This window comes from Calypte anna, chromosome 17 (genome assembly GCF_003957555.1).
Source record: "Calypte anna isolate BGI_N300 chromosome 17, bCalAnn1_v1.p, whole genome shotgun sequence".
NCBI classification, from domain to species: Eukaryota; Metazoa; Chordata; class Aves; order Apodiformes; family Trochilidae; genus Calypte; species Calypte anna.
Genome location: NC_044262.1, coordinates 7,763,393 through 7,788,578, shown reverse-complemented (window position 1 = coordinate 7,788,578; position 25,186 = coordinate 7,763,393). Strand labels below are relative to the sequence as shown.

The 25,186-nt window shown below is 43.2% G+C and overlaps 1 protein-coding gene across 6 annotated transcripts in view; it reads left to right on the top strand.

The window, feature by feature from the left end:
* The window catches only part of DAB2IP (DAB2 interacting protein), a 169,238-nt gene that overhangs the window by 10,737 nt on the left and 133,315 nt on the right, over positions 1-25,186 (top strand). For 2 of the 6 annotated variants that reach the window (XM_030461026.1, XM_030461029.1), the window contains exon 1: positions 22,834-23,217. The exons of 1 other annotated variant lie outside the window; for it this stretch is intronic. In XM_030461026.1, the coding sequence (XP_030316886.1) occupies positions 23,097-23,217 (121 nt within the window). In that variant the 5' untranslated portion in view covers positions 22,834-23,096. Of the gene's footprint in view, positions 1-22,833; positions 23,218-25,186 lie in introns of those variants that run through there. 3 more of the 6 variants (XR_003988251.1, XM_030461025.1, XM_030461028.1) reach the window with 2 other exon arrangements.

Below are 25,186 nucleotides of genomic sequence, written 5' to 3'. Positions count from 1 at the left end.
GTAGCACAGAACTGAAGGCAAATAATGATGTCAGTTGAAATGAGTCTTGTACTTAACTTTGCTCTGCAACCACATGTCTGATAGAACTAGGATTAAATAGTTTATGGGCAGTACAGAAGAACTGAATTTTGGGAGTAAAATCAAGGTTTTTCTGGGCGTGATGATCTTGAAGGTCTTTTCCAGCCTGAGCACTTCCATGATTCGGTGAAAGAGAATTGTCTGGAGGAGGTAATGTTTTAGATGTGTGCAGTACCTTCTACTGAAAAAAGGATGAAGTTTAGAGGTTTAGGCAGTGTGTTTTTCAGGCTGCAGGATATGAAATGACTGCTGGGTCTGTCTGTAGTTTATAGATTTTCACAGAACTGATAGCATTAATTGGGAGAAATGGTGATAATTATTAATAGGATTAAAAAGAAATGGAGAACACGGATAATATATGCAAGCTTGTGCTTTTAATACAGTTTGTGTGGGTGAATTTGGGGGGAGGAGAGTAAGAGAGAACAAGTCTATTCTTACAAAAATTCTTATAGAAAAATTCATATCTTAGTGCAAATGGTTTCTTCAGTTTCCCTTTAATTTTTCCACATGGCTTTATCTCTAAAAGCAAAGCCCAGCACCACCACTCCCTACCCCCCTTACAAAAACCCTGGTGGTATCAGCAGATGACACCAACTTTCCTCCTGGGAGTGCTAGATGACATTCTGTAGAAAATGTGGAAGAAGAGGATATTCCAACAGCCACATTTTCCAGGCAGTGATAAAGACTTTTTTGTGGGTGGAATGAGAAGATTTGAGAGCAGGTAACAGCTGGTTGGATGTTGGTCACCCTGTCATGCTAAAAAGGTGAAGATTTCCTGCAAAAACCTTCAGGATCCAACCTGCAAGGATCAGCCTGGCATGGGAAGGGTGTTGAGGACTGAGCACTTTCCTTAAGGGAGTATCTAACACAAATCTCTTAAAGCCTGAGCTTTGTGACCACGGGTTTTCCCTTACTTTGTAAAAAGTGATTCAGAAGAGGGAGGGAGAAATAGGAATAAGGGAGCTTTGCAGCTTGGTGAAGAGCAAAGGGAATTCTCAGGGGGAGTTTGAAGAGGGAGGTTCTGTGACAGAAGGTCGTGGGGATCATTCTTGCCCAGGTTGGATTCATATTTCATCTCTAGAGGTGGAACAAAGTCTTGTTACAGCTGAAAGTGGTAGAAAATCAGTGCATTCAGCTTGCTTTGTGCCTCCCTCACTGTAACACTGTGCAGGAAAAGATTTCTCTGGTCCTGGGGAAGAAGGGATCCATCTGGAGTTAGTCCAGAGACAGAGGAGCAAGGAGCTGAGCACTGATCTCAGATAAATGCAGTTTCTCACTGCCTTGGTTTCCTCAGCAGTAAAATTACCACCTCCAGATTGAAGTCTCTCGTTGCTATTGATTCAGGGGAGTGCACAGAACATTTATTTCATCCCCAGATTTATTCCAGTAATTATTTCAGATAGCCACTATCTGTTAAGGTTTGAAGTAATGATCTTCTTATTTTACTCAGTCCTTTAGTATGAAACTGGCTTTAAAGTCCCTTGCCATTCCTACACTCTAGTGCACAGGGAGTTCCCCAAGATACATTCCTTTAAAATACTTATTTCTCATGGTAAATGGGGATCAGTGCTTAATGTTAAAATCAAGCCAGGTTGAAAATTGCTTTTGCAAACAGTAATCTGTGAAGAGGGATGACAAAACTGTTTTGCAAACTGTCCTGTCCAGGGAAAGCCTGGAAATCTTTTTTTATCTTTTTTCTTTTTTTTTTTTTTAATTGCTACTTGCTGTCGTAAGCCATACGATGCTTTTGATAACAGTCATCAAATTTTACAGCTATCACTATAATCTCACTGCTGTCAGCCATCTGCATCATTCCTCATGTTCTATAGAAACTGAAGAGAAAACAAATACATAGTTAATTTTAGACAGCACATCACTCCTGTTAATGGAGTTTTGTGTGCCAAGTATCATAACTGTGTAAAGTCTGTGCAAATAATCTCAGGGAAACCAGAAAGATTTGAAACACAAGTAGATTCCTTGATAGTTTCAAGCCCTCAGGGCTGTGTTAGAGGTGTCAAGGCTGGGCTGCAAAAGGTTTGAGTCCTACAAAAGTCTGGACACTTCGTGTTATGACTTCTGACTGGAAGATTTTTATTTCATGGGATCTTAGCTTGACATCATCTGAAGGAAGAAGTCAGGTGAAGAGCCTACAAGTAGTTTTTGTACCCCTCCTGGATACACTGAAATGCTGTGAGCAATAAAGAAAATGCAGAGCATCCTCTGAGCTGCAGGGGAAGGGGGAAACATCAAGATCAGGAAAGGACAGATGGAGAAGAGCAGTGCTGTAGGTTACAGGGTGGTTTATGTCCCACAGCATGGTCCTGTCCACGTGTCCACAGTTTTGTGCTGTGGCTTTAGAGAACTCATTTACTTCTTCTTCCTTCTCATCATCCATCCATAAATAAAAGTTGCCAGCTGTCACACCTAATACAGGATTTCCTGTACTTAACCCTCAAATCCTATGATTTGTTTTAAAACCTGAGATATTACCTTTCTTCTACTTCCCTTACACACCAGTACAGAATTGGAGTTGAAATACGGGAAACCAGCTCAGAGCCAGGCACCTCCCCTGCTGTGCTCTCCTAACTTCTTTGGGCTAGTTAGGAGTGCCCTGTGGCTACTGCATGCAGTGGTCAAAGAAGGGCCCATGTTGTTGGAAATAGAGCTTGTAAAGTTCAACATCTGTCAGGTCTCTATAAAACAGGGTAACACACCTGATATGCAAGATCTTTGTTCATGGCCAGATGTTCTGCTTTTCCATGGCAGGTGGTACAGGAAAAACCACAAACTTAACAAATAATGATATTTTATACTTGGACTACCTATTGCTTCCTAGGAGTACCAAGTGCTCAGCAGGTCCTCTCTTGCATGAATAATGCACAGGAATTTGCTACTGATTGAAACATGCATTAGAGGTTGGCTAGAGCTGAATATTTTTTAAAAAATCACTTCCCAAAGAACACAAAGTGAAACCTGTGTCTCATTGTGTTGTTTAGCTTCATGTTTTATAAAAACCACAAACCCAAAGAAGTTTGATTTTTAATAAAAAGGTAAATTATAATAGAGGGACTGATTCATAGATGGAGCTGTCATCTTGAGAACAAAATTATGGCTTCTTCATTTAGGCTTCATTTGTATGGTCAGGTTTGGTGCTTAAGATGCCTTTCAGCATTTTATTTAATCATTGTGGAGATGTGAAAGGGGTCCCACAATAAAAATGGAAATAAAAATGGGAAATTTCCCAGTTGTGGTACTTTAACCTTTATGCTACTCAACAGATAGGTTAATTTTAAAAGGAGCATTTACAGGAATTCTGTAATTTTGTTTCTCCAATTCTTTTCTTCATAGGGGATCCATTTAAAATTACACAATAAACCCCTCTTCCTCTTCTGAATGTTTCACTGATTAGCAGAATTTACAGCTAGTTCTTGTGAATGACGTGATTTAACCAGGTGATTGCAAAGAGGTCCACACAGTTTAGCTTTATAAATATTATTCTGCATCTAACTTTGTTAAAGTAATTTATGTAACAGGAGTGAGGGCTTTGCAGAGCTCTTCAGATGCTGAGACCACACACTGTGTAATCTTTGGAGTCAGTCCTTGTCTTGGCTTTGCTTTTCTTAGCAAAAAAATTAACTCCATGATTATGTTGAACTAATTCCTTAGCTCTGCTGTCACAATATTCTCACACGAGATGGTTCAACCCAGACTGTAAATCCTGCCCTCATTACCTGTCATGCTTTGCCTTAGGGAACTGGGGGAACCTCTTGGCAGACCAAATGCATTCTCACCTGGGGAGGTATTGCAGGAAGATACTGGTAGGGAGATAAAGCACCTTTCAGACTCTCTGACAATCACCAACAACATCCAACTCCTCCTCTTTGCTTCTTTCTTTTCATCCACAGCTGGCACGATGCTCTAGAAAGTGAAAGAGAGTTATTTTCTTAAGCCCACAAAGCAGGAACTAAAGGTCAGGAAGATTAATGGGGCTGCCCATGGCCATGCAGCTTATTTATCAAAGCTTTAGGTGAGGTCTCCAGGCTCAGGGCACCAAAAAAAAAAAAACAAGGCACAAAAAAAAAGTCCAGGGCTGTGCAGTGCTGGTGCTGCCCATGGCCAGGATGAGTTCTGCTGGGCAAGTCCCGTGCTTGGCATGGAGCTGTTTGGCTGCTGGGTGGTTCTTCTGCTTGTTGGGTTTGCCTCTTCATCCCATGTTTTCTTGCCCAAAGGGCTGGATGCTTGCCTAGGAGGTTTTAAATACTCTGGCTATGAGTTGGTGGCAACTTTGTCAGTTGTGTTTGGATTTCCCTAAAGTTTTGTGGCTTGTCCCTAGTCCTGCTCACAACCAAGTTATTTGGAAAGAGGAGGAGAATGCAGGTAGCCTGGTGTCAGAGCCCTTCCATGGCTCATCAGAGGGGGGAATGACAATGTGACATCACCTAAAATTTCCCAGAAACTTGGTGTGGTTTCTTTATGTCTTGAAGCAAATTTCTGGAGAAGTGCCAAGATGAAAACATGCCCATGGCAGGTGTGTTATCCTCTGTGCAAAAACTTGCATGTTCTATAAAGATGAGATTCGGGGAGAAGCTGGAATCATTCTTACTGGAGAGAAGGGAAATAAAGCTTTCCAGCTGTTAATATTAACAAGCCCAGGATTCTTCTTGTTTGAGTTGGAAGAGAACTACCTGGAAGTCCCTGTAGATTTCCAGGCCAGCACTACATATCTGAAAGGTTTGGATGCCAGTCTGAAATATTTCCATTGCTTGACTGAGTCTGCACAGCTTGAGCTACTTTTTCTCATAATCCAGTCAAAGAAATGACATCTGTAGTGCTGTTGGCCATCAGTTTAAGTGTTCTGATAGCACTATTGTGACCAGAGTGTTTGCTGTGGTCTGCAAGGTCCTGACCACCCACTTTGGGATGGAAGAGACCTGGAGGCAACTGAGGTGTGGTACAACTAGAGAAATAGCTAGAAATTCTCTAGAAATATCTAGAAATTTTTAGAGAAATATCTTGCAATGGGTTTGAGGTCCCATTGTAGGCAAAAAAATGGGAGGGCTCAGTCCAAAGCCAGCATGGTCACTCCCTGGGCACAGTTTCAAGGCCTCTTTTATTTTGAGAAATTAATCCTGTGCTTTATTAGTGATGAAAGCAGAGGATGTTTTTTACAGTGCTGGAGCAGTAAAGGGTGACTCAGCAGAAAGTTACTCTCTTGTATTACTCTTGCAATTTATCACCTGCCTGTGGTGCTTGTGCAGTGTATCAGACAAGTTTATTGCTATTCAGACCAACTTTGTTCTAAAGCCACTTAATTACCTCTCAAATTTAACATTATACAAGTGATTGTTATATAAGTAACTGGAAAAAAACTCTACTGTGACATCTCATCTTTGAGGCAGTCTAAATGCAAGCTGCTTTTTTGGTGATCCATTTTGAATAAAGTGATCTTATTGAATAAATAAATGTATTAGGGCTTGGATGTGAGGTATCCAAATGCCTGCAGTCTTTTTTTTTGCAGATCTGTGGTGATTCCAGCTGAGGTTTTATTTGGTGGATGAAAAATCCATTCTATTTTTTCTTTGGTTGCAGAAACTTAAGGTAGTAGTATTTAAAAATAGTCACAATTATTGGTAGAATAATTGGTTAAAATTACAGCTGTGTAACCTGCAGACTCCTTAATGTACCTTCAGGAAGCTGCATTCAAGAAGTTGTTTCAAAAACCATTCCTGGCCTAGAAACACTTTCTAACATGCACTGGTTTTCTGTATTCCATCTGGGAATGCCAGTAACACTGAATCCAGGCAGAGTGAATCTCAGGGCTACACTGAACTTGCCAGAGCTGCTTCCCCAGAGCTTCTCTAACGTGCGTGTTGTGTTTCACTATATTGGTGCCTTGTTAGTTGTTCCTTGGTGACCCTTCAAAGCCACAGGTTCCTTGATTTCTCTATGATTTCTCTATAAGAATATCCAGGGCTAAAATATTGACTTCCAACTCAGCCACTCCTGGTAACCAGGAGAGCAAGGTGATATCTGCCAGCTGAATACAACAGATTGATCAGAAACTCCAAACAATTTCTAAGCTTCTATTCTCTGAATTTTTTTTTTTTCTTCTTTTTTTTTTTTTTTTTTTTTTTTTTTTTTTTTTTTTTTTCTTTTTTTTTTTTTTTTTTTTTGCTTCTGACTTGTGCACTCTGACTTGTGGTGTGTTTGCCCTGGCCCCTGGGGCTGCCAACATCTCTGATTATCCAAAAGGCTCAGGTTCAAGGGTCCTGCACTTACTGCTCAAGCTCTGCTGAGTTACTGCACAGCTTTAGGCAGCAGAGTTTTACTGACTGCAGCAAATAAATTTACTGTGCTTTATGGAGCACAGAGAAGCTTGTTTTCTGAATTTTAATCATCTCAATAAATTGAGTTAAGATTGTGTTCTGTTAGGCTCCGGGGAATTAATGAGGGCAGTTCAAATCTGGACATTATTGGGAAGGTGTGATGCTAACAGCACAGTTAGAAAAAAGTTTTGGCTGAGGCAATAATGAGGGTGATAAGGACTGCAGAGATACAGAGTGGCTACCAAGGAATCCCAGTTCAGTCTGGTTTTACATCCTGGGATTCTGTTGTCCCACTCAGGACATAACTAATGATGGTTTTAAGGTTGCTCTTCCTAGAGGTGAGGGAACATTTAATGGTGACCACATCGTTCAGACATAGAGATTGTGAAAAGGACATTTTCTTGTCAAACTGTACTTATGGATCATTTAAGACAAAAACAGGAATTACAGCCACTGCAGGTAGCACTTTCATCCTCTGCAAGCTTCTTTGCTGGGTAAGATGTGTACTTTAGTATAGTACAGAAAGTAATAAAGGAGCATGAATTAAATTTAATAGGGAAGGTCCGTAGGGTGAATGGAGTGTCCTCTCCTCCTGGCAAATCAGTCACATCAGCAACATTAACAACATTTTGATTCTGTGACTGGACAGTTTGGTGCTAATGACTGCAGCAATGAAAATGAGCAAATTTTACTTCCAGCCCCTGCAGTAAGTGGAGGGAACCTCTTGGTTTTCAGAGGAGGAGTGGATGTGCACCTTAGGGTCGGGGAGCAGGTGGGTGCCTGGTGCTCTGAGGCTCCTCATTTGGGGAGCTTCTAAACCTTTATTTGCAAGCTCAGAATGTTTTCATAAAGATATGGCCAGGTTGAGGCCTCTTCATTGCTGGATCTCAAAACATTCTGTGTGAAAGCTGTAATGATTGATGAGCATTCCTCATTGCAATTACAGATGAGGAACAGCAACCAACAAATCATACTGTGCTGGTGCAGGAGTTACTGAGATGCTCTCTGTAGCCTGGCCAGCAAATCATTAAATCAAAGGAAGATGAGCAAGGGGCTGCCTGGATGTTCTCACTTCAGCACAGCTGAGTAAGCTGCTGTCTGTCTGAATCAATCCCTGTTCTGGGAATCGGAACAGTGGAGACATGGAGCCTGTGTGTAGCCTCATAAAAGACACATTATGGCTGCAATTCTTTGAATCCCTAATCCTGTCAGCTCCAAGGGAAGAAAACTGGGGGAGGAGGGGGTGCATACTCAGCTATGTAAAACTTTTCTCCTGACTTTTAGGTGACCTGGGGGAGCTGGGCTGCAGCTGAGCCACTCGATGGGGAGTTCATGCACAGTGTGTGTTGTAATGGGATTTTATTACACAGATCCTGGCAGGTATATTTAATATCTAGCAATTAAAATTGTCTGCCAAAGACACGGAACATTGCTAGATTTTTATAAGATCCTATGAATTCCTGACCCAGATATTCACTGAAGGAGAGAATTCAAGAAGAGGAGGAACCAAGTACGAGTCTGGACTCTTCACTTCTTACCCATTTTCCTTAAGTCTTTGGAGTAGTAAGAATCTAAAATATGTAAGATGGGGTTAATGAAATTATTTAGGATGATCATAAGATCTGTTGACTCTTAAAGTTGTTCCAGTTTCGCTCTTTTTATAATTTACCTTATGCTTGGGGTACTGAATAATGAGAAATCTAAACAGAGGACTAAGCCTCAATCCTACATGTAAATCTATGCACATGTGCTGCAAACAAGATAGTACCCATGGACAGATTTGTTTGTGTTGCCATGTGAGCCGAATGCTGTGGTTTTGCTTCTTTTAATTATTCAGTCCTGAAAGAATTTACTGTGAAATCCCACCAGGCAGAGATAAGACTAAAAACCTTGTAATCTACAGCTGTACAGGAGGGTCAGTTTATGGCTTGAATGTGCTGGAGAATTTAGATGTAGAGAGAACCTTTCACAGTAAAATTGCATGAAAATCCATATTATTTTAGTGCTTTGCAGCATGTAAACTATTTCTGTTTATGAGGAACTTACATCTTGGAAAAACCAAATGGCTAAATCTAATCCAGATTTGCTATTCTGATGATTTCTTTCATTCTCAAATTAATTCAGGTTGTCAAATTAATTCATTTCCAACATGGCAAAGGCAAGAAAAATCAATTATCTCAAGCCTGAGGAGTTCTGAGGGGTTTGTCTCCATGTACTTCACGTGAGGATGTAGAGAACTCTGCCTTCAGCTGATGAGCCACTAATAAGGGAAGGGTCCCTTCAGCTTGCCACCCACCCCAGTACCCCTCTCAGCCAACTGAGAGGATTGTAAGTGAAAATATTTGAATGCTCTTACAGTTTGGAACTGATGACCACCTCCCTAGTACAGTTATGATTATTAAAATATTCTGTATTCTCCTAACACTGCTCAAGGTAATGCTTTTAAAAAAATTAGAATGTTTAGTTACAGAAAAAATGGCTAGGTTTGGTCTCTGAAAACAATCAGCCAGTTCTTGAAAAATGTTGGTTTCCACAGTATCTGGAACTCTTATGTCATAACCTTGTTGCATGCACAATAGTTATGGATAATGATAAATTCTGCAAGGGAATCCCCTGACGTTCTGACTTGGAGGATTATCTCTGTGCCACCATTAGGTACAGATTCTCCATCAGATTGAGAGTGAAGTCTTTCTCATCTCCTTTAAAAGTACCACCAACCAAAGACACGACAACACTTAATTATTTTTTTCAAAAGGAAAAGAAAGTCATGTCTTGGGAAGAAGGGAAATCAAATAAAAAATTTAATGCTAGAGAAGAAAGGCAAGAAATGCAGTTGCCATGGAAACCAGAGCATAAGTAGAAAGTTTCCAGCAAAGAGCAGAAACTAAAAATGAAAAAACAGAGTGGAGAGACTTGGCAGATAGCCAGCAGCTTCCACCACCTTCTCTTCTCCTGCTCTCTTGGTGAGATTTTTTAGTCCTCTTTGCCACATTTGGGAAGTCCTCTGAGCATTCCCAGCACAGCTGAGGGGGGGGGTCAGGGCCCTTCACCAGGGTGAGGAGATAGGGCTGGAGATAGGGGAGGCCATGGCAAAAAACACCCAGAGGGACCAAGGGGAAAATTGTGGGGTAATGACATCAGGTCACAGTGGGTTTGGAGGATAACTCAGAGCAGAAGCTGCTCTGTCTGCTGGTCAAAAAACATTGAGCAAGTCCTTGATTCTTACCTTGTTCAAACCAAGGCTCTCAGAGGGTGTTGCAGCAATAAGCCACAGAACTCCTGGTGAGCTTCAGTATTCCACTGATCCCTTTTTAGTATGGAAAACGTACCCTGAAATCTGCTCCAAGAGCTGCTGGGACTCAGGCAAGGCTGGGGCAATGCAGATCAGACCTCTGGTCCTCTGCTCTCATCTTGGAGTCACACACCACTTGTCAAAGGGCTGCCCTGGGCACAGGACGTGGTTTGTATGGGGTTATTGGTTGCATCCAAAGTATTTCTGTAAGCAAAGGTGTATTTCATACATTGAGTTCTATCTGGGGCTCTGGGATGGATTGTTACCGGGCACATTGGAGTCACTTGCATGTAGTAAAATTATATGCTTGTTGGATCAGCAATGATTAAGTCCATATATGCTTTTTGGAAAAAAAGGTAAAAGGTTGGGAAAGTTACCAGACAGTGTTGTAAAAGCTTTGTCTTGGCCAGAAACTGATTTGGATGAAAGAATTTGAGCTTACCTAGGACTGTAGGTTATTACAGATGGAAGTAATGAAACCTCTGAAACCTCTGGTGTTTAGACTTCGTGTAGTCATAGTCTTGAAATTAAGCATGTGTGTAAGAGTTTTGCTAATTTGACCTCAGACTGCTCAGAATGGACTCCTTTCTCAGGAGCAAAAAAAGAAAATACAGTGTGAGCCAAAAGCACCAGCTTTACCCCTTTGTAAGTGAAGTCTGGACAGTTCTGCCTCAGGTGCAGCCCCAGGAGTGCTGAAGCTGCCCCTGTGCAGCTCACAGGAGCCCCAGACGTGTGTAAATGTGTGGCTTTGCCCCTGACTGTGCTGTTGCTGTCTCACCTGGACCATTCCCTTGCCTTGCATATGTCTCATTTAAATATTATTCCAAAACAGAAGGGTTTGTGGGTTGTGGGGGTTTTTTGGTTTTTTGTTTCTTTTTGGTTTTTTTTGAAGTTGGAAGTGTTGAAGCCCTGAGTAACCAACTCACATGGCTGCTTCACTGGGATTTCTGACCAAGTAAAATGGAGGTAATTTTTTTTTTAATGTTCTTCAGCATCTGTGCATGAAAATGCCTGTACACAGCAATTGCAGAGTATGGCCTTGTGTTTATTTTCCTAGGCTATTTTTAATTCCACAGGCAAAGTTTATTCAGCTAAAAAAACAAGTAGGAGAGGCCTGGCCATGGTGTTTCAGTTACTTGAGGGGGGAGGGAAGGGGAAGAAAAAAATTTCTCTAAGCTCTGCAGAAAGGATTTTTTTTAAAGAGGAAAGCAGATCTGGGGAAGAAACGTAACCAGATACATATTTGGTTAACGTGGGTTCTGGGGACTGATTTCCCTGGCAAGGGGCGGGTTATTTTCCGGGTAAAAACCACATGTCCCGCAGCAAAAAGAGGAGGGGGGGAGGGAGCTGCCAGAGCAGCCGAGACGGCGCCCTCCGTCCTGCGGGCGGCAGCAGAGCCGTTCCCGGAGCCCCGGGACAGCCCGGACACTGCCCCTGCCCTTGCTCCTTCCCCTTCCTCTTCCCTCTTCCCTTGTTCTGTCCCTTTCCTTCCCCCTTTCCTTCTCCTTCTCCCTTTTCCTTCTCCCTTTTCCTTCTCCCTTTTCCTTCTCCCTTTTCCTTCTCCCTTCTCCTTCTCCCTTCTCCTTCTCCCTTCTCCCTTCTCCCTTCTCCCTTCTCCCTTCTCCCTTCTCCCTTCTCCCTTCTCCCTTCTCCTTCTCCTTCTCCTTCTCCTTCTCCTTCTCCTTCTCCTTCTCCTTCTCCTTCCCCTTCCCCTTCCCTCCCTTCCCCTTCCCTTCCCCTTCCCCTTCCCCTTCCCCTTCCCCTTCCCCTTCCCTTCCCTTCCCCTTCCCCTTCCCCTTCCCCTTCCCCTTCCCCTTCCCTCCCTTCCCCTTCCCCTTCCCTTCCCCTTCCCCTTCCCTTCCCCTTCCCCTTCCCCTTCCCCTTCCCCTTCCCCTTCCCCTCCCTTCCCTTCCCTCCCCTTCCCCTTCCCCTTCCCCTTCCCCTTCCCCTTCTTCTCCTCCTCCTCCTCCTCTTTTCCCTCCTTTCCCTCCTTTTCTCTTTCCTTTTCCCTTCTCCTTCCCCTGTCTCGTCCCCTTCCCGGTTCTGGGCACCCAATCCGGTTCCCTCCTCGCCCTTTCTGGTGCTTCCTATGATGATCAAAACCCCGCGGAGATCTCCGCGTAGAACAGGAGTGTCCCTGTGCTGCCTTGGAGGCTCAGGAGCAGTGAAGGAGCTGACCTGCAGACGCAGCCTTGTACCGAGAGAAGAGCCTTGTGTGGGACACTCGGGCTGTCACCTGGGTGGGATAGAGGGAACGTTCCCCCAGGATGAGTTTGGCTGCAGGGCTGTCTGCAGCACCGCATCCCGCCGGCCGGGAAAGTGCTGACATGGCACTTTGCAGCTTTCCTGGCATTTGCAGCTGTAAAAAGGCTGCTTTGCTTCTCCCGTGGTCTCTGCTCTGGGTACACAACAAATGTTTTTTCCTGCGTGCTCAGCACAGGCTGGGAGTGTGTCAGTTCTCTTTGTTTGATATGGCTTAATTTGAATCGATCTGATTCCTCTTGGAATAGTTCAAGTGTTCCTATACTTTAACTGAGGTTATTTTTGTTTTTTCTTTACGAAAACTCAGAAAAGTTGAGACAAGTTGACAAGAGGTGTTACACTTAATGTATGCAAAGTAAACCATGGCAGCAAAAGCTCCACAATCCCCTGTGTTGTGTTGATTTATACACAGCTCTGTGTGTTTCGGTGTGAAGTTTAGGAGTGACGTGACCTAAACAAAAAAAGCACTCTGATTGTTGCCAGAATTAGGTTCCAGATGACTCTGGCTGTAACGAGATGCCTCCCGTGTAGTATTACCACATACTGTGTAAAGGTAACCACAGGCTACTTCATGGCCTTGCAAAGAAGGGGAATGTTGGGAAATTCCTGTTCCTGGTGTCTGTTTTCAGCATTGCTGCTGAGTATTTTACCACTTTGGATTTGTCAGTGTTTGCCAGACTGCCTTGTTTAGATGTGGTGCTGGAAGAAATCTGTGCATCTGACCCTAATGATTTCTGGTAGGAGCAAAGTGCCTTTGTATAATGAACTAAACAGGACCCTCCAAAATCCCTTCAGTTACAGGAGTTTTGGAGTCTGCTGCATTCAGCTTCATGCAGGAAGTGTGGTGGTTTTAATCTGCCAGGCTCCCTGAAGAAAGGAGAATCTGGGCTTTGCCAAGGCTGAGCACTAACTCTCCCTCAGCTGCCAAGACAAATACAAAACATAAAAGTTACCCTTACAACTTCAGAGATCTGTCCCCTCCTGACTGGAGGCATCCAAGCCAGGTGTAGCAGTATCCCTGCTGAAAACAGATTGCACAGAGGAAGATCAGTGTGCCTACTAAATTGTTGCTATTTTTTTCTCATCAAGGGGAATTCCCTTCACCTCTTTCAGACGATCCTGTTACTCAGCCAGTACCAAACTCCCAACAAACATCCTACAATAGCTTCAAATTTCAGTTCTGTGCCCTCTGACTGGATGTTCTTTAGTATGTTCACAGCTCCTCTGGGAGAACTAAGCCAGGAATAACCAACATTTTCTCAAGCCAGGCCTCCTGCTTTAAGGCTCTGTTTCTTTTCCTGCCCTGTACATCTTTGCTCATCTCCCCAGCTCATTCCTCCTGCCCTGTGCATCCTCACAGGAGGTGTTACAGAGGAGAGTGCTGGATCTAGTGCTTTCGATTTTGCTGGCAGAAGGAGGACAAAGGACTCTTAAAATTTCTCTGCTGCAGTCGCCCCTTGGCTTAGCATACTGTTCATTTCAATAATAAAGTGTTTCCTTTCATTCTCAAACAGCCAGGCCCCTGCCAGAGCCATAATTGTTCACAGATGACTCATTTTGGCTGCAGGATCAAACCGAGGGAAAAGCGCTGTTTGCACAGCCTTTGAAACCTACAAGATGGGAAGAGATGTTCACGCTTGATATTTGTACCATATGTTCCTTCTAAATTTTATTATACAGCCTTTACATTTCAAAAGAGGTTCTAGTCTTGTCCTGGGGATGGTTTTAGAAAGAAAAAGATAAGTAGAGTTTGGAGCTGGACTGAGCTGAGCAAAGGCTGTGGGTGCAGTCTCAGCTGGGAAGCTGCAGGGCTGGGGGATGCTCTGGGGAGGGGTCCAGCAGGTCTGGCTGCTCTGCTGTGGGTGTTTCCAGGCTTAGGTATTGCAACTCCATTGTAATTTTTACCAAGTCACCTTGAACTTTTAGTTCTTTTGTTCTGAGGCCTTGCATTCAGGTTTGTAGCAGGTGTTTGCATTTCTAATGCAGGTATAGAGAGTTCTTCTGATGAACAGTTCCAAGTATTGATCAGCTCTTTGCTCTCTTTGGGTGTTAGCTCTGTTCTCAGAGGGTTACGGGTGTGATCCAGAAGTCCCTGTTCTGAGGGTCAACAGGAAGGTCAAGAACGAAGTTCTTTGTTAGGGTGGGGAATAAGGAAATGGTGTGATGATTCCTGCATTACTGCAAGCATGTGCTCTGTCCATTAGAAGCTATTTGTGTCTCCCAGAAATAGTGTTTTGAGGCCACCCAACTATTTTAAAATGCCAGACGAGTAGCAGAAGGCTGCCTTCTTTGCATCATTTTGACTAATGAATTCTACAAACCCTGCAAAACCCACATCATCCCAGACTGCTGCCACAATAGATGTACTAGGACCATCAAGACAAGCTGTCCTTGGATGGCCCTTTGCAGGTGCTCAAAGAAAGGAGTGAGACACCCAGTAAAAAAGTATTAGGAGAATAAAGGCTTTGACTTCTATAGGAAGAGGTTTTTTCTGTAGCTTTTTCCCTCTAATGTAATGGACATATTAGCAGAATGGGTATTTATAGACTAGATATTTACTCTTGTGAGTGGCAGTAACTTGGAAGATAAGCAGAAAAAATTCCATTTGACCTGATACTGCAATAGAAGAGCATTGCATCATCACTTGGCAGGAATAACTGTGTGCTTTGCTAGAGGTTTTCCAACATTTTTATTTGGAGTGTCATTTATCAACCAGTTCTCTGCACAGGGCTTGTGAGGTCTGTGAGGTAAAGACCTGGGGAGAATTTGCAGGGGTGGGTTGTGACTTGGTAGAGCTTGGGAACTGGAGATGTTCCTTGTTTTCACTGAGGTTCCACATTTTAAACTATCCCATCCGTGGTAGAGCTCTTAGATTATTTTTCATATTTCTGTTATTTTAAGGAGGGTCTTCACTTTTTTGCAATCACCTGAACTTGGACAATGACTTCTTTCAGACTAGCACTGTGTTGTTGTACCAGAAGGAAGGACGTAAATTAAAATAAACCACCCTCACAATGGTATTTAAAAATTGATTGCAGGATTTCCAGCTGGTTTTGTAAACCCCTCTTTAAAAACAATAGCTCCATTTTCATTTTTTAACTTGCTAACAGGTTATTTTTTTTAAATAGAGGGTGTTTTCTGTGATGTGCTGTCATGTAAGCCTGATAAGGAAGATGGCTGAGGAACATAGTTGCCAAAATATTCCTTGGAAGAGTAATCTGATGCCAAAAAGCAAGGAAAACAAGCAACTATACTTGTAGTATAGTTTGCAAATTATGTGGCAAGAAAAGGAAGAAAATAATCTGTCACATGAAAAATGAAGTTTGGATTGTGTGTATATAAATCAGTGATTTGTTCTGTGAGCACAAGATCATTATCAGGCATTTAAACATGAAGTGGAAGTGTCTAATCTATTAATTAATCAGGAAGTAAATTTTACATAGCGAGTGTAATCAAGTTAATCTTTCATTTAACTTGTCAACAGAGATGCTGCTTTCAATGTGATGTTATCATGAGATTAAAACACCCCAAGTGTTGATTCATTCTGCTGGGTGCATCACACGTGTCCTCATATTGCACTTTGGAAGCATCAGGAGGGGAGCACTCAAGTGTCTGCTTCCCAGGGAGCAAACTGGATTCCTCCCAGGAGGTGGAAGTTGTTTGTGCACAAAGTGAGTTACTTGGCTCCTCCACCACCTTTAAAACTCTTTTCTTTGCCCCACCTCCAGTTAAAACCCACTGGAATTCCAAGCAAGCAAGGATGGGGATGGCCTGCAGTAACTTTCAGATTCTTTTTTTTCCTGATCTTTAGCACACTGCACTGGGAAGTGATTGTATTAGAACACAGAATAAATAGCTGAGACTTCTGCTAATAATAACTGATAAATTTGGTGTAGGAAGTCAGTGATGCCAGACATCAACTTGTTCCCTACAGCAACACAACAGCAAGTTTTCTTCTAAAATACAAAATAAAAATATTTTAGGAGTTAATTATTTTTTTGTTAGGGGAATGTTTTGATCAAGGTTGATGCACATAGTTTATTACAATTATTTTTTATTGCATCAATAATTAGATTCCTAACCTAAAGGTGATGATTTTTTTTTAACCTGAATTTGCAAACAGGGAAGTAAAGTTGAGCATCTTATTCTTATCTGCATAGATAGGGAGCAGCATGTGAATGTGTTATTTGTATTACCAATGATAACTTGTAATAATAACTGAATAGGAGAGGTCTGCATGCAAGCTGTTCATTAGATGTTGAACTTCCCTCTTTCTTTCTGATTTTTTGGTACTTTCTTCCTCAATGGCCACGAGCTCCTTTTTTCTGCAAGGCCTGACTGGCAGTGCTTGTCTGTGAGGGTTTGTCTTCTGCTTCAGGTAATGCAATGTTTAAGTCTTCTTTCATCATTAAAAAACTCATCTTCTAGGCTCCCTTTCCCCCAGCAGGTTGGACCAGATGATGTTTTGAGGTCCCTTGCAGCCTGGTATCCCCAGCACCAGTGCCTTTGGGGTTGGGTGTGGGGTGGGCAGGAGCACTGGTGCTGTCTGTGAGAGGGAATTCTTTATGGCAGGGTCCTTCTGCTCAAAGGAAACATGTTTGGTTTAGTCTGGCTGGGTAGGTGACCCCTGGAAAGAGCAGAGCAAGCTCAACTCTGCTCAGAGAACAAGTGGAGGAGATTCAATGAACACCAAGTTGGCTGAATGCTGAGTTGGGAGAAAGCCCCATGGGTCAGAGCAGGGAACTGCTGTCATTTGGTCTGGGGGAAGGAAATGGGAGAACTTTGGAAAGCCAGAGCTGAAGTTACTCTCTTAATGATTCAGTGGATCATTGTTAACATTTTATTTTAGTAATAAGTTTTTTTTGTAAAGAATAATGAGGCTTAAACAAATATTTCCTCCCAGCAGCGACTCATGGAAGATGTGTGATGCTGGGAAATCTCATACAGTTCCCATTTATGCAGAAGGAGCTTTGATGTGGGGTTTTTTTTCTTTCTGGTATGAGAATTTTGCTATACAATGAAGATTTTTACACTTGGGGTTTGTTTTTTTTTTCTCCTGGGCTGTTGAAATCAGCAGGCTGTTTTCAGGCATGGGATGTTTGCTGCTGGTGTAAGTTTCTTCTTCAATTTGTGTTGGACTCCATGTGTTTAATAACCTGATTAGGTATATGGAAATCGTAGCACAAAGCTCAAGATAGGTTTGGACTCTTTACGTTTTCCTCCCATCATTACCAGTCAGGTTCTCTGAGCAGAATGTCCTTTGTTGCTCGGAACTACCTGCCAGCAAATTTAGAGCAAGTTAACTGATTTTCCTTTGGTCTCCTCCAGCTTCTTACAAGCTGATTTGAACAAGCTTATGTTCTTTAGCCCTATTGTTCAACTGGGAAGCAGTCAGGAAATGTGCTCTGCTTTGAGGTCACTTTGTGTGTTTCTTCCCCAGTCTCTCCCAGCTCAGGGTTCACTTTGAGGCACAGGAAATGTCTGGGCTGGGGTTCTCAGACACGCTGACTGCTCCGTGTTACTGTAACCTGCCCAGGGACTGCACAGCCCTTCCTATCTCAATCACTTGGTGTGTTTCTCACAAAGCTCTCTGTGTCCTTCCAGCACAATGAACAACACCTTTGTCAGCCTCCTGTTTGCCTGTTCCAGGCTGGCTTGGGGTTGGTTTGTATGGGGAAGTCACACGTGGTCCTGAAGTAAGATTGTTGATGGACTTGTTGGGAATTCGAGGTAGAATTCCTAAGCTCTGTGTTCTGCTTTCTTTTTGTGTCTGTGATATTTGACAAATGTATTTATTCACATTTAAAAAATGTATTATGAGTAGTTCTTAAAATCCGAAAATTAACTGTTAGAAACAAGTAACTGAGTTTCTGGCTTTACATTGGGCACATTCCCTTGACTGTCATATTTAGCAAAGTGCAAAAAAGGATGTTTCTGTGTTTCAAGGACATTAAAAAGCTGAACAAGCATTTGCAGAAGCACCTCTGCTCCATTGGATGAAAGAAAGAAAAAAAAAAAAGCAAACAACAAACTATTGTGCTTCATACTGATTTGTCAGGAGGGGATTGTCTTGAGAGAGCAAGGAAGCTCCATTCCTCCTTTGGGCAAGGACTCAGGGATGGGGAGGGGATGTGAATCACTCAGGGATTCTCCAGGACTGGGGTGAGCAGGGTGGTTACCAGGAGGGTAATTGTGTGTTTGGTGAGATCATGAGTGGTGTGGACAAGGAATCACCTCTTAATTGGTGGTGTTTGCAGATCCCACAGCAATGTGACACTGATCTTTATGTGTCTCTGGTAAATCTACAATAAGCATAATGACAGTCAACAACAGCAGCAGTCTGTAGGCAGAGAACACTAAAGCTAAAGGAATCCATGTCCTGATTTAACTTCCCTAAAACCTCCTGAATGCTTGTTTAATAATAAATTATTCAGATGCACATTCTTCCTCTTGCCTTTTTAATATGGCACTGCTTTTTCTACTCATTAATATCATTAAATATCTATATTGTGTGTAAAGACTACTTTCCCTTTACACTGGGATTTCATCACCATACAGATAGCAAGAGTATTCTATGGTCTCAGTAGCTATGACACCATTCAGTAAATGGGGAGAAATGAATTCCATGCTTACATTTAATATAGCTGTTTATTTCTCATTTTGATCCCAAATTTGTGTGCCCCTTTGTTATGAGGCTATCAGAAACCTGCTACATCCCACCTAAGGTGGGAAGGAAATAAATTGGCCAATACATAGTCTTAAAATTACCAATTGTTTTGCATTAAAAGATGAAAAAGAAGTAATTTATTGTTAGTCGTGTGTATGAAACTTTCCTTTTTAGGTCTTCAAACAAAAATGTCACTGCAGATTTTTGGTATGGGTACAGCTGAACTGAAAGTTAAGTTATCCTTACACAAAGGAAATTGCCTTCCTCTCTGGCTCTGCACATGAGCTTGTGTAGCCCTGGTAGCCTTGAGGCAATAAACCTGGAAATTTTCCAGCTTTGTAGTATGCTGAACTGCAGGCTGCAATGGGCTTGTAAGCAAACTCAAGCAGGCACATCTTGAGAGTGTCTGGGATCAGTGACAGGAGCACTGTTACATTTCTCATCTGTTTTAGAGGACAGATATCTCATAGAGATTATTGCCTTATTCCTTTTGCCTCAGTCTGAAGAACCCAATCATTCCTCAGAGTTAGTTACACGGGACAGGGAAATCTGGGTTGCAATCTGATTTTTTTTCAACGTTGCCATGGTCTGTCTGCAATTCCTTGACCCAATAGAAAATAGAAATTAAACTGATACCCAACACTCCCTTCTCTGCTGGCCAAGGCAAAACCTTTTCCTCTTTGTTTGTTTTAACTTTTGAAAGCCTCGGTTCAGTTGTTTGGGAAAAAAAATAAGGGAAACTGAAATGAAATGACTGAAGCTGCTGCCTTCCAGAGGGCAGAGTAAATTCAGAGGCTGTTAGTGTGGAGATAAATCGATGTAGGAACAGGTTTGGGGCCCCCCCTGACCGACCATGGAAACTTTCACTTTCAGAATAAGGAATTCAAACTCCTTGCCATAAAAACAGAGGGATTTAAGAGGAATTATTGTTTCCCCCTCAAGCCCTTTGGGAAAGCAAGAGGTTTAATGGTAAGGGCTGCCTTGGGAACTGCTTTCTGCAGCCCAATCTTTGTTTTCCTAGCATAAGGCACTAAACAGATGCTGAACCCGGGGGTGTTGGTGGCAGGGGAGCCCCAGCCACTGCTGTCCCCAGCCCCAGGCACCAGCCTGCTCCTGGCAAACAAGCCCATGTTTGTGTAGCACTCCAACCCAGAACTTGGTTTAGGGCTAATTTAAAATTTTATTCCCATGCTGTTAGTTTGGGTGTGAAATTAAGGAGTGAAATAAATCCCAGTTAAAGAAGGGGCTTAATGCCAGGATAACAGGAGATGAGAGGGGACACCAGGTCAGCTGGGGGATGCTCTGATTTTCCTCTGCAGCTCAGCAGTGTAGCAAGCTGGGTATTTTACTGGGATGTTACAGTTTGGTAGGTTTTTAATTTCATGGGTTAGGTTTGTGTTCAGTGTTGGGGAGGAGGAGTTAACACCCCAAAAATCACTGCTGTGTTTGGCTCCGTTTATTCTTCTTATTGAAAGATTCAGCAGAGCCAGTGACTGAGCTCGTCCTTCTGCTTTTTGGAGGGAACAGCCAGGCTCTGATGTGTTATTTCAGAGATAGAGATTTTAGTGTTGTCAGCTTGCCTCCAGAGCAGTTAATATATCTTAACATTTGCAAACGATGGGTTCTGCTGTACACAAAAGAGCGTTTGTATCAGGATGAAGCTTTCAAAAAGGGGAAAAAGAAAGTTAAAAAAAGCCTAGTGTTGGATTAATTGGAAAGGTCCAGACCAGTCACATTCCCTCCCAGATGGGTCATTCATTTTGTTGCCTGCTGCTACGCAGCATCTGAACTTCAAGCCTTCAAAAACATTGTTGGAGTGGAGGAGACAGAGCCAAGCTGGCAAAACTTGTGCACAACTCCCAGCCCTTTATGCTTTTATAGTAAGGCTGCTATCTCGTGTCACCATCCTCATAGTGCCTCCTTCCCTTCTCTTTTGTGGTGACCTGTATGAACATTTCTGAAGGTACCAGGCTGATTAAAAATAAAAATCCCTGAACGTGGCACAGATGCTAAGTGCATGAGAGAGGCTGCGGGCCCCTGACTCTTCCCCTGAGCATTCCCACCTCCCTACAGAGGTTGGGAGATCCCCATCCTGTGGCTGCCACATCCCAGCTCCTTTGAGGAGTCACCTGGTTCCAGTGAGCAAAACAACCCCTGTGAATCTTCTCCTTTTAGATTGCCTTAATTTAAAGGATTTTCTTGAAGGTTTAGTTTTCATCAATGCATTTTTTTTTCTGTTGAGAATGACAAGAGGCAAAATAAAATGGTTAGGCTGTTTTAAAGACACTCCTAGTCATAAAAGCATAATCCTGGAAGATTCTTTTAAGAACTACCAGGTCAGTTATTAAGATATGAAAGTGCAGAGACAAGCCTTAATATCTGGCTTCTTGTCTATAGCAAATCTTTAACTGGATCTCAGGGTTTTCAGACTTTCCCATCACTATCTTCTGGGTGTTCTCTGTTCATGAATTGAATCAACTGCACAGTCTCTGGGCATCTGGAAAGTGGTTATAGTTGTGCCTGGATTTTTGTGTGTGGGTTTCCTTTTTTTTTTTTTTTTTTAATCTACTCAAATAGGAAAAAAAAAATCTGGATAACAAGAAGGGGGCAGATGTGCAGTAACTGAAGCCTTTTCCTTTTTTCTGGGATCTGATGTGGGATTGGGTGACTGAGGAGCCTGAGGAATGTCCCTGTGCAACACCCCCCTCCCAGAGGCAGTGGGAGCCTCTGCTGTCCAGCTGGGATCTGCCTCCTTGACCTGAACTTGTCATTGCCCTCTTGATGGGCCCATTCCTGCTGCCTAAAAGCTGGCGCTGAATTCCTTAAGAGCGGCCTTAAAACCAGGCATGGACTTGACTGAAGATCGAGATTTGTTTTTTTTTTCCTTCCTGAGAGTGCCTTTCTCAGCTGATAAACATCGTGGGTTTACTACTCATGTAAATAAAGAAATACAGATTATGTATTTCTAAGTTATGTAAACTGCACAGGTTTAGGAAATCCTAAACTTAAGGTTGTAGGAAATACTAAGATTAAGGTTGTAGGAAACCCTAAACTTAAGGTTGATGATTGGTGGTGGGGAGGGGACTTGTGCAGTGCTGCAGGTACTGAAATCAGAGTCTGTGCCTCTTGTTACTGAAGATACAACACAGCATAATCCAGGAAAGCTTCTGAACTTCTAAAGAAGTTCCTGCTAACTGGGGGCCATAGCCCACCTCAGCCAAGCCTGTCCAGTCCTGCAGCATCACAAGACACCACAAAGATAAATTTGCACCAGTGTCCAGGAAAAATGACAAACTAGGGCACAATGCAGAGAGGTGTTGGGCAAACATCACTTTGTGGTTCGTCCCATTCCAGTGAGGTTTTTCCAACTGGTGATAACTGGTGAAAAGAAGTGTCAGGGCATTAAGTTCTGGGCCACCATTCTGGTTTTCTGACATGTTGTCTACTGCTCTTCTAGCATCGTTTGTGCCAGGGAGGGAAGGAGCTTAGCTGAAGGATTCTGGACAGTTTGCTTCCAGCCTTTTAAAGCTGTAAATATGGAGTGAATTTTTTAATCTTACCAGTCCATTTCTCCCCTTTCCCCCCGTTTTTTCTCCATGGCTTAAAGTGTTAATTCTACCCATTGAAATGTAATTTTATTGAGCAATATGAGCCGGAGGCAGAATCTTCACTGCCATCAGAACCCAAATGGTAAATAGGCTCTTTCTCTAATTTGTGGGATGTGCTATAACTCAGTTTGAATGTTGAAAGGCAATGGGCCTCCAGGGGAGTCTGGAGCTCTGTTCATTCAACTTCTAATTAAAGTTTTCCCCTCTCAAGTTTCACTTTATTTTCCGGGGCTTTTGCTCCATGATGATTATTAACATGTGTCCCATGGCCAGGAAATCATTATACCCTTCCCCAACCCAGTCTTTTCGTCGGTACCTCCTGCTGCAGACCAAACCTCCTGAAACTCCATCTCCAACACGATCCGATGGCCGGGGCAGGTAGAAAGGAACCGGCACCCTGAGGCTCCCCTGCCCACAGCAAGCCGGGGATTTTTTTCCAGCCCCGTTTGATCAGATGCTGCTGTCCGGCAGAGAGGATCCAGTCCAGGATTTCTTCCAGCCTATTCTTCAGGTTTCAAGAGCCCAGGCCAACTCTGGCTTCCTATTCCGACTCCAGCAGGCTTATCTGTTTTGGGGCAGGAATTGTTAGTACAGTTTATCTCGCTTGCTGCAAGTCCTCCCTCAGCTGAGCCATGTACTCTGGAGCCGCGATCTTTTTTTTCCCTCTCTCTCTTTTGTGTTTTCTTCTGGTTGTTTTTCTTTTTAAATGTGTCAAGTGAAGAGTTCCTCTTCTCTCCCCTCCCTTTCCACTCCAAAGAACCAACCTCCAGTTAACGCGAGGCTGGACCCGTTGCTACTTTTGCCAGAGGGGAGAGAGTGAACCTGTACCTGCATGTGTGTCTGTGTGTAAAATAGATCCAAAAATGTCAATGAACAGCAGGAAAAGTTCTGGGAGACCGTCTTACTACTACCGACTGCTCCGGAGGTCACGACTTCAGAGACAGCGCAGCAGATCCCGGAGCCGGAACAGGCCGCTTAGTAGGGGTAATTGCACCAACCCTTCTCTTTCCTTGCCACTGCACAGACAGACCTGCTCTTGCTTCCAGGTAGCTCCGTTCCTGGAGCTGAGGATGGCCAGGGGCAGTATTTGTGTAGCTGCTCCCTGCGGGGAGCTTTGCAGAAGGGCAGCGAGTGGTTTGTGCAGCGCTGCAGGGGAGGATGGGGAGGGAGAAGTGTTGGGTGGCAAAGCCTTATCTGGGGCTGGCAGGCTTGGGTGCTGCTCCTGACAGGGGTTTTAACACCTTGTGTAACTGTAACTAACCCAGCCTTTTCAGTTATCCATGGTTCAGGTTGTTGGGGTTTGGGTTTTTTTTGACTTGTATAATGAAGGTAACTTCTTTTTAGCTGAGATGTTGGGAGGCCTAATTGGTGGAGGTTTGAAAAATCTTTGATTTAGAGATGGTATCTGCAGGCAAAGAGGGATTGCTAGAACGCCTTGTTCTTCATGAGCTGAGGATCACCTGGGGTTTTGGAATTACAATGCTGATTACAGTTTAGGGGTAGGGTTTTCAAAAGAGCCTGAAGATTGTGCTCCCGAGGCCCTGTGGAAACCGGTGGGACTTGTATTCCCGAATCACTTTGTGCTTTTAAAAATCCTGCTCTAAAAGGGCCTATTTGTCCTCATCAGCAGGAGTTAGGTCCACAGAGTTATGTTTCTTTAGGGCATACTCACTCATGCAGCCCATTTATTCTACTTGAGGCAGCTACTGACCCAGTTGCATTTTTAAAATAAGCTCTTCTGGCTTTCCCTTCCAGTGTGAAATAAATGTTTGTTGATGCTCATGCCTGTCGTTCAAGCAGTCAAAGAACCTGGAGCCTCTGAGACATTTTGCTGTTGAACTATCTTTTTCAGAGAGGAGGAGCAAGGCTTGCTCCAGAGTCACAGTTCAGTCATGTTTGTAACGTTTATATATTGAGTTTAATCAAAGCCATTAACTAGAAATATTTTTTGTTGTTGCTATGGTGTGAATAAAAAGCTCAGCTGCAACACAGCGATCAGGTGCTTGTGCAGATCCAGGCTTGTACTTGTCTCACTGGAGTTATTTCTGATTTAGAATGCAGGCTGTAAAGTAGACTCCAGCACAACAAGACTGAGCTTAGTGCAGTGTCCTCTTCCTTCTTTTTCTGGCATACAGTACGTTTTTTCAGGATTTTGAATCATCACTGAGAAAACAATGGGAATCTAAATTAGTCCCTGAGCTTCATCTTTTCCTTTAAGCCAGTGGTGTTTTTCTTTCCACGATTTTGTTTTATCTGTCAGGGAGGAGTGTTTGTAAACTCACAAGCATGTAGCAGTTCCTTTTCCTCTTTATTTGTGTACTGTTCAACACCAAAATATTTTGCTGTCAGTTCAGTTGTGACAAACTAAATGTGTTGGTTTCATTTAGGTAACCCACTATAAACTTAGAAGTTCATCACTTATTGATGATCACTTATTGATGATCTCTCCCTGAGTATTTGGTGTTTGTCACCCCTTGTCTCCTGCCTGCTTAGGAGTGTGGCAATACTCAGCACTAGCTGAGCTCTTCTGATCTGTAGATCTGAAAGGGATTTGAAAATCAGGGTGAGAATTCTCTTTGCATTTTCAGCATGTTTTTGTAAGAGATGCAGAAAGGCAAGTTGTGCAGTGGTGGTGGCACACAGCAGGGTCCTGCAGTCACACTGATCTGCAGGGTAATCTGCTCTCTCTAGCTCAGAGAGTCAAAGATCAGATGTCCATAGTGAGAGGTTACTGAAAACTCAGGAGCCTTGGAGTTCCTGCACAGGCACTGGCAAGGGTCTGGTTTGCCACACGTGTGGATCCCGGACATCCTCTTGGCAGCTTCTTGCTCTCTTCAGTCTGGAGCCTCTGCCAAGATCCCCACAGCGTGCAGGTAAAGCTGTGGCTGTAGCTGATGGAGCAGCTGCAGGTTGAGCTTTTCCCAAGTATCCCTCCAGCAGAGGATCACGATGC